General features: G+C 33.9%; 1 protein-coding gene across 1 annotated transcript; it reads left to right on the top strand.

Moving 5' to 3' along the window:
• The first annotated feature begins 2,197 nt into the window (after nucleotides 1–2,197).
• On the top strand, nucleotides 2,198–4,765 carry LOC147387952 (Eukaryotic aspartyl protease family protein). The gene has a single exon (XM_086421308.1). It carries the CDS (start codon nucleotides 2,830–2,832, stop codon nucleotides 4,498–4,500), a length of 1,671 nt encoding a protein of 556 aa, XP_086277434.1. The 5' UTR covers nucleotides 2,198–2,829; the 3' UTR covers nucleotides 4,501–4,765.
• Nucleotides 4,766–13,802: the final 9,037 nt, after the last annotated feature.

Genomic DNA, 13,802 nt, shown 5'->3' with positions numbered 1-13,802 from the left:
AGAGAAAGTGTTCTCTTCCGAACGAAGTTGAACTCCAATCCCCCCCCTCTAAATCACTATTCATGTATTCATTATTCTCATAATTAAAATATAATAAGATTGTTATTGGCAACCCAACTTTACTTGTTACACCTCAATTTAATTATTTTAAAAAAAAATCAATCATTGAAAGTAATTAAAAATTAATTTTAATAGAAATTAAAGTTTTTATTTGTTTAGATTTCTATTGATTGAATTTAGGATTTTATAAATATTTAATAAAAAGAATTTAAAATATTTAATAATAATAATTAAAAATAAGTAAGGATAAAAATTATATTTAAAACATATTTTATTAAAAAGTAAAAGTTAAGAATGACATTTATGTAAAAAAAATGAGGACACATTTGATATTTACATATGATGAATAGTGAAAGAGAGACTATCTCTAAAATTTTGTTTCGTCTCCAAAATATAGAAATATGAATAGTGAAATAAAGGACTTATTAGAGATATAGAAACCAATTGGAATTAGCTTCGGAGGTCTCTATCTCTAAATATAAAGATAGAGACCGATTGGAGTTGCTCTCATTACTACTTCAATATTGATCATCGCTCATTTCTTTTGTGATGTTTGAAATTTATTTACTTTTTTGTAGGTGAGTTGAACTTTTTTGATGGCCGTAAATTAAAAATGATTATTTTAAATTCATAACTCAGTGGTTTGACATGTTGCAAAATAACTTCAAGGTTGTGGGTGTCGTTTAAAAATGAAAGTCTTTTGTTTGATAGAAAGTTATTGAAATACTTTACACAAACTCAGTAGGGTCCAATCCAGTTATTTATTTAATATGTGGCTTGGGAAATGATAATATTATAATAACAACCGGATATAAAGAGTTTTGAAATTTGAAGAGGAAAATGTTGAAATGACAAAAAGTATTTACTGCGATTCTCACAAGTTTGATGTGGGATGTGCACATAATCATAGATGTGTTTTCTCGTGATACAAGTAAAAACCATCTACGGTTATGTATGCATGTCCACGTCAGACTTGTGAGAATCACAGTAAATCTTGTGTCACCCCGGCACGACTCATTTTAAGATGGTACAAAGAATAAATAGGTACACTGAGCAAAAATGGTGGGTGCAAGTAGATTGGCCATATTAGATTTCGTGCTTTAACAATGGAATCTTTAGATCAATATTTTAAAAATCAGACAGATCATTGACCTGTATGACTGACTTGGTTGGTCCAAAGTGATCCAATCGGTCTAACCGATTGGAATAAAAAATAAAATATTAACTAAATATATTTTTTTTCCTTCTAAAATTAGGAAACTTCAACTTCACAAACAAGTCCAATGTCACATGATGTACATTATAAGATTTAAAAATAATTATAAAAAAAAAAAAAAAAAAGACTGGAAGAAAAATTTCCTATTGGATTTGAAATTGAAATTTAGGAGTTTATTGGCCATTGATTTTCAAAGCATGGATTAGGCCAACAATTTTTATTTTATTTATTTTAAATCTCGCCTATACATCATGTGGATCAAACAATTAAAATCTTACTAAATTTGATCATTTTTCATTTATTTGTAAGAAAAGACATAAGGTCAAGGGACATGTCATCAATTTTAAAACACATGGGGCATCTCAAATATTCATCAAATTGTGCAGGGGTATGTGACAAATCACCCAAAAATTTGCCAGTCCTTTGACAAACTCGGCCAAGTCATCAATCGAACTGATTAAATCGGGCGGATCAATTGGTCTTTTTTTTTTTTTTTTTTTAAATTGGGTTTTTTCGGTTGACTTAACCCATAGAAGCTAACAGGTATGGCCTGATCGGACGGATGGATCCGATTTTTAAAACACTGCTTGGGATTACTAAGCCTTTGTTAATAGGGTCAGATATTATGTGAAAAGAACATCAAATTCAAAACTACTTTACAAAGGACTAACAATTTCCTGAAAAAATTAGTAAGGAAAAATACCGACAGCGAGTCAATGATAATGAACCATTTACACTTTCACAGTAGAAAGAGTCACTCAATAGCCTTGGAGTCCGTTCTGACTCGCTTGGCCTCAATTGAGTTTCAAAATACATCATTCAACTCTCTCACATATTAATTATTAATTAATTTATTATTATATTATACACAGAGAGAGAGAAAGAGACAGAGAGAGAGAGAGAGAGAGAGGGAAAGTTATTAAATAAAGTAGAGAAAAGAGAGACAGAACCAGGTCAAAGACTCTAAAACTACACCTTCCCCTTCACCAACACTGTCCTCTTCTTCCCTCAATTTTTTTTTTCTACTTTGAAACCGCGTGTTTAGTCAGTATTCCTATCTGAATTCAGCCATTCTATTCAAACTTCCTCCAAATCCAATCTACAGCAAGAAAAATCAACAACAAAGACCACAACCCACTCTTCTTCTTCTCCAATTTTTATTTTATTTTATAACCACCACTCCCTTATCTCTTCTTCTCCTCCTCCTTACTTTATCTTTTTCTTCTTTTTTACCTCTTTTGGGTTCTCAATAAGATACTTTTCCTTCTTCAGATTTCAGAAACTGATCTATTTAGTCTGTTTTTCAGGTTTTGGGTTTCTGGGTTTTGCCCATTTGTCACTTTCTGAGCTTCACAGTTAAAGTTATTTTTTTTTTAAAGAAAAACAACTTTAATTGAAGTTTCTGTATTCTGGGTTGGGGGTCTCTTTGTTCCCACTTTTCTTATTCTGGATTTTTTTAATTCATTCAAGTTCTGTTGTCTGACACATCTTCTTCTATTATTGTCTTCAAATTTTCATCCTTTTTTTTTTATTTGGAAGGATTTCATGTAACCATGGTTTTTCCCAAGATTGTTCTCAGCCTTGTTCTTCTTTCTTCCTTCTTATGTGGCTTTCATGTTGATGCCTCTTCTTACAACCAAAAGTTGGTTCAATCCAATGAATCTATTCTTGCTGGAATAGAAATCTCTGATCATCCAAGCTTCAATTCTGTTGTTTCTTCTGCAAATACTGGTTGTCATCTTAGAGGAACAATAACAACTACCCTTAAATCATCGAAAACAACTGAACCAGAAGAAGATGATAATGGGGTAGAAAGAGATTCAAAGATGGTGAAACTCCACCTTAAACACAGATCAGTGAAACGGGTTGTTGAAATTGGGCAAAAAGAATCTGTTATTGAGTCCACATACAGAGACACAACAAGAATTCAAACACTTCATAGAAGAATCATTGAGAAGAAGAACCAAAACACGGTTCAAAGATTAACACAGGAGAAGCAACAGAAGCTTAACCTTAAGCCCGTGATCACGCCTTCATCTTCGTCGTCCGAATCTGACACAGGTGGATCTTCTACACAATTTGAGGCCACTTTGGAATCTGGGGTCAGCCTTGGATCAGGAGAGTACTTCATGGATGTTTTTGTGGGTACACCTCCTAAACATTTCTCTTTAATTCTTGATACTGGTAGTGATCTTAACTGGATACAATGCCAGCCTTGTCACGATTGTTTCGAGCAGAACGGATTACCTTACAATCCAAATGATTCTAAATCATTTCGTGACATTAGTTGCCGTGATCCTCGATGTCAATTGGTTTCATCTCCTGATCCTCCACAACCTTGTAAATCTGATAACCAAACGTGCCCGTACTACTATTGGTACGGTGATCAATCCAACACCACAGGCGATTTCGCTCTGGAAACATTTACAGTTAATCTCACATCACCAACTGGTGAGTCCGAATTCAAGAAGGTTGAGAATGTGATGTTTGGTTGTGGGCATTGGAATAGAGGCCTATTTCATGGGGCGGCCGGATTACTAGGTCTCGGGAGGGGACCATTGTCGTTCTCGTCTCAGCTTCAATCACTTTACGGTCAAACTTTCTCATATTGTCTTGTCGATCGAAATAGCAATATGAGTGTTAGTAGTAAGTTGATCTTCGGCGAGGATCGAAAACTTCTAAGCAATCCCAATTTGAATTTCACTTCCTTGGTGAAGGGGAAAGAAAACCCAGTCGATACATTCTATTACCTTCAAATAAAATCGATCATGGTTGGAGGGGAAGTGTTGGTGATTCCAGAGGAGACATGGAAGTTGTCGACTGAAGGTGCTGGAGGGACGATCATTGACTCGGGTACAACGCTTAGTTATTTCGTTGAACCGGCTTACCAGATAATTAAGGAGGCCTTTGTAAAGAAGGTTAAGGGGTACCCTATGGTGAACGATGTTCCTGTGTTGAATCCTTGTTATAATGTGTCTGGTGTGGAGAAGGTGGAGTTACCTGACTTCGCGATTGTTTTTGAAGATGGGGCGGTGTGGAATTTCCCAGTCAAGAATTACTTCATTGAACTTGATCCGGAGGAGATTGTTTGTTTGGCGATCTTGGGTACGCAGGGTTCTCCTTTATCGATATTGGGTAACTATCAGCAGCAGAACTTTCATATCTTGTATGACACAAAGAAATCGAGACTGGGTTTTGCGCCTATGAGGTGTGCCGATGTTTAACAATTCTGAACATATAAAGGTGAATTTAAGTCTATAAGATTAGTTCTATTTCACAAGGTTGATGGGAGGAGAATTGTAAAGATTTTGGGATTAGGAGGCTGGTTTTTGGTTCATTTCTTCTCTAAAGAGAAATAGGACAGATGACATTAGATTCATTTTTTTTTTTCTTTTTTTCTTTTTTCGTTTTCTTCAGTTTGGTGTGGTTTTAAAGGTCTAAATGAAGATCATACTTTGTAATAGAAAAAAAAAAAATGAAGTTTACAAATTTGGTTTTTTCGGTTCAACAAATTGACCATCTGATACAGAACATATTCGACAAGAAGTGTACAAGCAAAACCATTCGCTTCTACTTTCATTTTATTTTCGTCCTCAATTTTTTAAATCTTTAGATAACGAACCGTGAAATTTACGTGGACAGATTGAAGTACTACTTCATCTCTAACATATTAAACACTCTTAAAAATAGTAGAGGCTTGGGTTGCAAGATAGTGCCCATCAAGTAGGAAGAGTGTTAGGGTTCGCAATAATTTTCGTGTCCTATGATACAAGAATTCATTTTGTTCATTGCTTCCAAGTACCATAGATTGGCTTTTGTAACCATAAATTTGGATCAGAAAGTCGGTTATGGATTGGCTTAGGTAATTATTATCATCATGGAAGAAGAAGAATATTAGGGTTCGCAATAATTTTTGTGTCCAATGAAACAAGAATTCATTTTGTTCATTGCTTCCAAGTACCATAGATTGGCTTTTGTAACCATAAATTTGGATCAGAAAGTGGGTTATGGATTGGCTTAGGTAATTATCGTCATCATGGAATCCTTGTCCCAAAATTTTAGGTTCAGTTTGAAAGATAAGCTCCTCCATTAAATTATGTCTACTGTTGTTTGCAGTTCTCATTACTTCAATCCACATATGCACATATTTTTTTAGGTGTTCATCCCTCTATTCCCTATAGAGAGGGAAATGGGTCCATATCTGTGCTTTGCCCAGTCTATAGATCATGGTCTTATCCAAGGACTAGTCCAGGGGTTTTTTTTTCGGGGTATCCCTATAGAGAGGGGAATGGGTCCTTATTTGGGCTTTGCCCAGTCCATAGATCATGATCTTATCCAAGGACTAGTTCAGGAGTGTTTTGGGGCACGTACAATAATCTTATCCAAGGACTAGTCCAGGGGTGTTTTGGGGCACGTGCAACGCCTGCACATCACGTGCACCAGATAAGTGAGAGTGCACCCTCATGGATTGCTCTTGAGAAATTAATGCTCATACTGGGTATTGAACTCATGACCTATGGGTATTAACCATTTATCGATCTGACATTGCCATTGAGCCAACCCCTCGAAAGTAATTGTTTCACATCCTATTTAAGATAAACTATTATAGGGGATTTATTGAAACCATTGACTTTGGAATAATGTAAAGTAGTTCAAAGATGTGAGTTGTCTTTTGATAGGTGTTGTAGTGGTTCTATTTGTGGTTTCCCAATCTATTATGAATCGTGATAATCTGACTATCCCACGTGGATAACTCGACTGACTACCCTGACGTGACAAGTTTGGGAATAGTGGATCAGCGTTTCTTGGGATACATGGCTGCAATTCCCTATAAAAAGTGTATCTCGAGGGAAATGTGTTTCTCGCAGAGCACATATCTACGGTTTCTGAGCTTGTCATGTCAGATAGTCAATTGAGTATGTCATGTAGGTTAGTTAGATTATCACGACTCATCTATTATTTTGGTGATTTGTAATTCTTCCTTTTTTATTGGATGGAATTTCTCTAAATTAGGCCCAAACAAACAATGATTCACTTTTCAATCCAAATGAACCACTTATTAGGTCTTAGATTTTTAGGCGACTCTTGCCGTTTGACAATGGAATTCCTTTATTTAGGTATTTTGAAAATATGAGTGTCGGATTTATTTTAGAGGATAGAATCAGTCCGACATCTTGATAACGATGTTTTTTTTTTAACATATGCCTACTACTACTATTCATTGTTTATCTAAGCATAGGACATATAGAATAAATCAAGAAATATTTGAATTACGATTATAACATACTATTTAAAGCTCGTATTCGACTAATTTTTCTTAGTTATAGTTTTAAATTGGAGGGTTTTTCTTCTTCAACCAACAAATGTTTTATCTAGACTTTTAGTAATTGAGTCGTGATTTTCTAACCCCCCCCCCCCTAATGAAGGACTCTTTATTGAGAATATGTGTCAAATAGTCCCCTAATAAATAATACAGACCATTTAAGTCTCACTTAATAAAATATTAACCTATTAAAGATCTTTTGCAGATCTTTTTAAGAGAAATATCTGAAATATCCTTTAACAACTTTACAAAGTGGTTTGATAAAAACATATATCAAATCAAATAAAAAACATGACCAATTTATTTGATCATTAATATTTCTGTGAAAAAAATATATTTTTATTTATTAAAATCTATTTATAAATTCAATATAATTTCATTTGACTCATTGAAGTCGACTTGTTAATTTTAAGTTGAATCAATTCGATGAACATTTAAGTCTAGTTTTAAAATTATATTTTAATTATTGAAAAATATTTATATATTTTAATAAATCTACATAGATCAAATCAATTTGATGGTGATTATGATCATACTCATCTTTGTTGTAGTCATCATCATCTATGTAAGTTAAAAAATCACTAATTTTGAGGAGAGAAAATAAGGATTTTTTTTTTTGGTCATTTATATCTATTTTTTTTATTGTTCTATAAGAGATACCATAATCAAGGTGCTTGTGATTAATTTTAAAACATAGGAGTACTTAAAATAATTTCAAATAAACATATTTCTTTAAACCTCAAAAATCATTGAAAGGGTAGTTTCGGTATTTTCGCTTCAAAAATTCTTTTTAGACTAATATTTAATAAAAAGAGTATTAAAGAGTCCATATTTTTCTAGAATGAACTTTTTGATATATATTTTCAAAAATTAAGTCTTTGCAATCATTGTCCCTAAAGTTTTTTCCCCTCAAGATACACATTTGTACATCCCCATAAATATGTGCAGTTGTGTATTCCGAGAAAAATAATTTATAGTTCTAGTACATGCCACGTTAGCGATTGTGTGTGAGAGGGGGACATCAGAAAATAATTACACTAGGTTATTTCATGTATTCATTTAAATTTTATAAGCAAAATCAAATGATTCTTACTCAAGAACCTTTGAGCTTAGTAAATCAACATTACACACAAACAACAAAAGGAATATAAGTAAAACAGAGGAAGAATATTCAAGAGACTTGTAACAATTAATCAACATAAAAAAGAAAAGAGTCGTGCTAGAGTAACATTGAAATGTACATCGTGAGGGGCATTTTAATGTTACTTTGACATTATCCAACAGAAAAATGAGCTTATGTATTACCATCATGATATAACTAAATAAATGCGTTCCTTCTCATGTCGACGTATTTTATTGTATATGGAGTATACAATAAAATGCTTACTTTTTTCTAGTACAAATAGCAAATGGGTTTGCCATGACCTTTTAAGAAATTTTTTTTTTTTTTTCTTTTGATATCTCATGGAGAATCCCCACCTTTGGTGAGACTACAAGTCCTTGAGGGCTTGTGCAGTACCCCCTCAACACACTTGCTGAGTAAATTACGGGTCGTACCATCGTGGGGTTCCGAGCACTTAACCAACTCTTCTTGAGGCGCTTATCAATCCTCGACTTGTCACTTGGCTAACCCTTTCTACTAGCGTCTAGGCTTATTGCCTTTGTTCAATAAATAATGATTAAAGAAAAGTATGGTTGATTAATGCAATCAGTTAATCAATGGTCAGCAAATATGACTATCTTAATGTTAATCATGTATTTCTTGTGTACCTCACCTTAGATTAATAGATAAATATAATAATAAAACAGATCTTAGAAAATGATTTTAGTTACAGGCGTGGTATTCTCTTGATTGAATCTTTTGTATAATTAGTTATTTTATTTCTTATACCATAACATTTTAATCTCATAATGAAAGTTATCAATTTAAATTATTAATGTTTGTTTTCTTAATCACATTGAAAAGGATCAAGTTTAATATATAATGGAGATGGATGTATTTTGACTAAATATTAATTTTTTTTTAATTATTTCTTTTTAAAAATTAATTAGAAGTCAATGTAGCAATTAAGAAAGGGAAGGGGGGATTTATATGTAGCAGTCACATTGTTGAATTTAAACAAAGATTCCTAAACAAGATATAATCAATAAGGCCTATAATGTATGATTATTATTTGAGAGAGCTGCTATTGCCACACCAATTCCTATTTAAATCACCAAACAATTGCACACAGTTGGTGTAGCGTTAGTAAAAGTTGGTGTGGCAATAGTAACCCTCTTATATTATTCAGTAACGACGAATTTGCTTTTTGGTGAAAATATATGTGATTCCTTAAACATCTATGATTCTTCTAATGACAATTGTTGAGTCTATCTAATAGATATAAAATAATCATATTCTTTTGATTTTCTCAATTGATAAACTAATAATGATGTAAAATTACTTTACATGGAACTTTTCTACTCATTCCCATAAAATTTTTAATAGATTTTGCTTTATTTATCATCTATTTTGTTAAATCATTGATGATTCATTGAAAAATATGTATTTCTTTCATGATAATCAAATAGGTACTTTAATCAATATATGTCTGCTAAGAATGTTTAGCAATTCATTATGATTACAACAAATTGTTGATTGATTTCAGAATCAAAGAACCTTCATATTTTTTTTTTCCTTTGATAGAACCTCCATATTCTTAAAATCAAGCAAAATTCTTGCCCTTTTTCTTCTAGTTTAGATAGAAAATAATCCAACAGGACATAAACATAAATAATAAGGACTTTGAGGTTTGTTAGTTACGCATAACATGAATTTGAACTATGGAGAAAGGATTTGTAGTTCCTCACATTGTTGTTCTCAATAAAAACCAAAATATTACGAAATGGATGGAATTGTTCAATTGAGGGGTGAAGGGAAGGGTTAATTACTTATTCCTTGTTTTATTGGATTTGAGTCGTGAGTCTCAATTTCTTTATTCATTCTTCAACGAAAAAAACCCCTCATTTTTTCTTAGATTTAGTAAATTTCATCCATTGATTGCATAATATCTCAAATCGAGGATAGAATATCACATACTTATAGTTAGTTCTTGATCAATAAAGAGAAGTAGATTTTTTTTATTACTTGTAAAATACTTAAATAAATAGGTATATGTAGGAGATATATATATATATCTACATGGTCCTTGTAAAGGTGATTTTTGTGATCACCTCGAGGTTTACGAGCTCTTAATAGACTGATCTACAACTCCTTAAGGTCCTCCATGTTCCTTATTCCACAGAGCCTCCGATGTCAAAGTTAGATCACAAAATAAGAATATGGAGAGTTTTTTAGTTAGAATCTTGTACATTTTGGTGTGATGAGTTCTTCCTTTGCATGTTTCTCTTCCTTATCCCCTTTTATTTAGGGATTAGATTCGTGTGAAACCCTCTAACTAAGAGTCCTTCTTGGGTTGTGGCGCTCAAATCCTGAGAATTATGGGATTAAAATCCTGTCTGTTCATAAAACCTCATTTCCTCAAACTCTTTTTGAAGTCCACTCTTTGGTCACTTACCCGAGCGGTACAAAGCATTATATTGACATTTTGTTTCGCATAAAATCATATATTTGCAGTGACACATGTCATTATCCTGGAGGTTGGGGATTTTATCCCTCCACAATGTCCCCTCCTGAAAGGTCGGGAGTATCCCTTCTTTTCGAGAACCAATGCTACCTCACCCCTGAGCAAGGGATCTGACCCTGAGTCTTTAAAATGACATGAGTCATGTCGGTTACGTGTTCTTGATGTGCACATTAATTAGTTGATCCACATGTCCTTCTTACTGGTTTGCAGTCCTGAGTCGTCACCTCATTATGAGCCAGTCATGTCAGTTACGTGTTCTCGATGTGCACATTAATTAGTTGATCTACAAGTCCTTCCTTACTGGTTTGCAGTCCTGAGTCGTCACCTCATTATGAGCCAGTCATGTCAGTTACGTGTTCTCGATGTGCACATTAATTAGTTGATCCACATGTCCTTCTCTTACTAGTTTGCAATCCTGAGTCGTTACCTCATTATGAGCCTGCACTCAACGCCAACTGTAGACACCCCAATTTATCCGGACTGAGCTTAAAAGCTATCAAAATAAAGTAAAAGGAAGTCCAATTCAAGGTCTTTAATCCATTTGAGTAGGGCCGCACTTCAGTGGAGCCCAACTTTCTAAAACAATTTCACATGCTGAATTAAGCTAGGCCATGAGGTACCCATGGCCTAGAAGAATTTTCCTTAGGGCCGTGGGTCACCCACATCCATATGCATTTTGCTCACAGACCCTTGGGGAGGTCATCATTTTAGGCAAAAAATGCTTTTCAATACCCTCACCCAAGGCCCATTCAGTTAAGTTTGTTAGAACCAATGTGCTTACAAGATTTGCTTAGGGGAAATGACCCCTTAAACCCTATCTAATTGACTTAATCTTCAAGAAAATCCCTCCTCTCCCAAGACATGCCCTTGCATTAGAACCCCCACCATTCTTCAAAGCATAGCTTTTCTAGTCTTTTACTTCTTCTAATCTTGTATCCAAAAGGCCTATAAATAGGACCCCCTATCCAAGGCAAATGGATGAGAAGAATTGGAGCTCCAAAACTTTGTCAAAATCTCATCTCTAAGTCTCAAACCTTATCAAAATTCTGTCAAAATTGCCTCTTACCCTTCCTAAAATAAAAAAACCCAAGAAGAAGAAGACCAAGACGAGAGCTAAACAACAATCCCTCATTCTCATCTCTTCCTTTTCCTTATTTTAAGTGCTCTTTTATTTTTTAAGTTTTTCTTCGTTTCTTGTTTAACAATGTAAATCTTTAATTCCTAGTCTAAAAGGCTTGGGGGTAGAGAGTAATATTTATTTAAGGTAATTTTTCCTTATAAGTCCTTAATAAGCTCAATGAGAGCATTTCGATTCCAATAGCATAGATGTCTTCACTTTCTATGCAATCTAATTTTCTAGAATAGATGTGTTATTTTCTTACTTTTCTTATGACATAAGGACTAGATAGTAATATTCTCTTTATAAGGCCATACATGAATATACCACTGTGCACACACTTCTAAAATGGCTATGAGCTAAGGACTACATGTGTTATTTTCTTACTTTTCTTATGACATAAGGACTTGAAAGCGCCCTCGATCCGCGGGGTGCGCGGATCCGCTTTTGACCCTTGAGGTTTGGGAGTCGCCACCTAGTTATTACGGTCTAGGAACCGATCAATGACTCTAAATACGGGGTTGGAAGGTGTTAGGCACCAACCCTGCCCGGCCAAAGCCGGTCTCTACTAACTTCCCAAATAAGTTACATTGCTAAAAAAATCTAGATAATAAAAAAATAAGAAAATATACCTTTCCGATAGCAAAGACCTTGTTCCCTCAGATCCGACAAAAACTGCTCCTTGTACCGTATTCCTTGCTTCGTTCTGTCTCCGGATTTGGATTTCTGATCTCCGAGGCAAGGTATCTCCTTTTTTTATCTGGATTCTTCAAGTTTGTTATGGGTTTTGGGGTGTTTTCGAAGTGCTTTTATGTGTTTTCTAGGCTAAAATCGAAGGAGGGATGTTAGGTAAGGAGTTGGGACTCCAAAAAAGAGGGTTTATGGGAGGCTAGGGGGCTTTTAGACCTACTTCTCTTAGGATTTATGATCTGATACGAAAATAGGATGTGAGCACCTCTATTTATAGATGTTTTTATGGGTTGATTTGGATAGAGTTAGTATTTAATTAGAGTTCTTTTAATTAGAGTTGTGTTTTAGTTAGACTTGTTTTAGGTAGAATTGTGTTTTAATTAGAATTATTTTAAGTAGAATTATTTTTAAGTTAGAACTCTATTAGATTGAGTTATTATTTAATTAGAACTCTATTATGACTTTTGATCTTATTTGATTGACTTTTAATGTTTTGACTTTAGTCTTAATTGATTGACTTTTAATATCTTGACTTCAGTCTTGCTTAATTGACTTTAATTTTGACTTTAGTCTCACTTGATTAACTTTAATACCTTGACCTTAGTCTTGCTTGATTGACTTTTAATTTTGGGAGAACCACCCTTTAAAATATCTTTAATTCTTTGGACCCCCAAATGGAGGGGTCCTTAAAGAAATATCTCACGAACCCTCAACAATTTTACTTGAAAATCCGATTGATCGATTTCTTCGGTTCAAAATTTTAAATTAATTTCATTAATGTTTCACTTTAATTATTTAATATTTTATTTATTAATTTCAAAATTTTTAATTATGAAAATTGTGAAATTACCGTTTTACCCCCAGAGAGGACTTTTCACGTTTTAAGTCGTTTTTAATGTTCTAGATGTTTTAGAATCGATTTTCGTAAGGAATTCAATGGAAGTATTAATTTGTGTCATTTATGAAATTTTTTGTGTGAAATGGTCATGAACTTTATGAGGGGCATTTTCGTAATTTTGTCGAATTCTGTTAAAATTGGCGAAATGATTTATTTGGTTCCGATTTTTATTTTATGTGTTCGAGAGAGTTTTCCTAAGCGTAACGTAGCCTCTAGGGTTGTTTTGAGATTAGGGGTATTTTGGTAATTTGGTTAATTTTTAGTGATTTTTATCGTGAAACTTCTTTTTGTCTGCAAAATGATGATTTCTATATTTCTGGGGTCGTATTTTCCTAACGTAGCGTGGTTTGTAAGGTTTTGTCATTCGAGATACCTCATCCGGATTTCTGAAATATATCGGGTAACAAAATAAAGCATGGAAATACACATCCATCATTGGGAATCATTGCGATCGGTTGACGAGTTGATTAATCAGGTGGATGCAAAAATGGGGTGTCTACAGATGCCCCTCTTTGGTAGAGGGTTGAAGCAAACTAGATAGCAAATCTATTTTGGTAGATAGTGCGATATATCCGAATGCAAAGCTAGTGACAGTTCATTTTGCAGCCTGATTTAGCAATTCGTCGGGGTGTTCGGATCCTTGAGCGTAAAACTCTCCCCGAACAAAAATGTTATCAAGGTCCTCAAGTCAGGTCCCAAGCGCGAGCTTTCATTCACTGACAGTGTCAGATCCTTGAATTTTAAGATTCTCCTTGACTAAAAAGTGCAAGTGTGAGTGTGTGTACTATGTGAAACTGAGTAAAAATGTTTCAGGTCCCAGAGATCATCTCTCACTGACAATAATGATTCAAAATTGAAATGTGCTTATGCAA

Source organism: Akebia trifoliata, chromosome 13 (genome assembly GCF_017979445.1).
Source record: "Akebia trifoliata isolate Shusen 1 chromosome 13, ASM1797944v1, whole genome shotgun sequence".
Taxonomy (NCBI): domain Eukaryota; kingdom Viridiplantae; phylum Streptophyta; class Magnoliopsida; order Ranunculales; family Lardizabalaceae; genus Akebia; species Akebia trifoliata.
Note: the sequence above shows the minus strand (reverse complement) of the source record. Positions and strands in the feature narration are given on the sequence as shown.

Coding starts and splice junctions, on each gene's coding strand:
- LOC147387952 (XM_086421308.1), top strand. CDS start 2,830: ATGGTTTTTCCCAAGATTGTTCTCAGCCTTGTTCTTCTTTCTTCCTTC.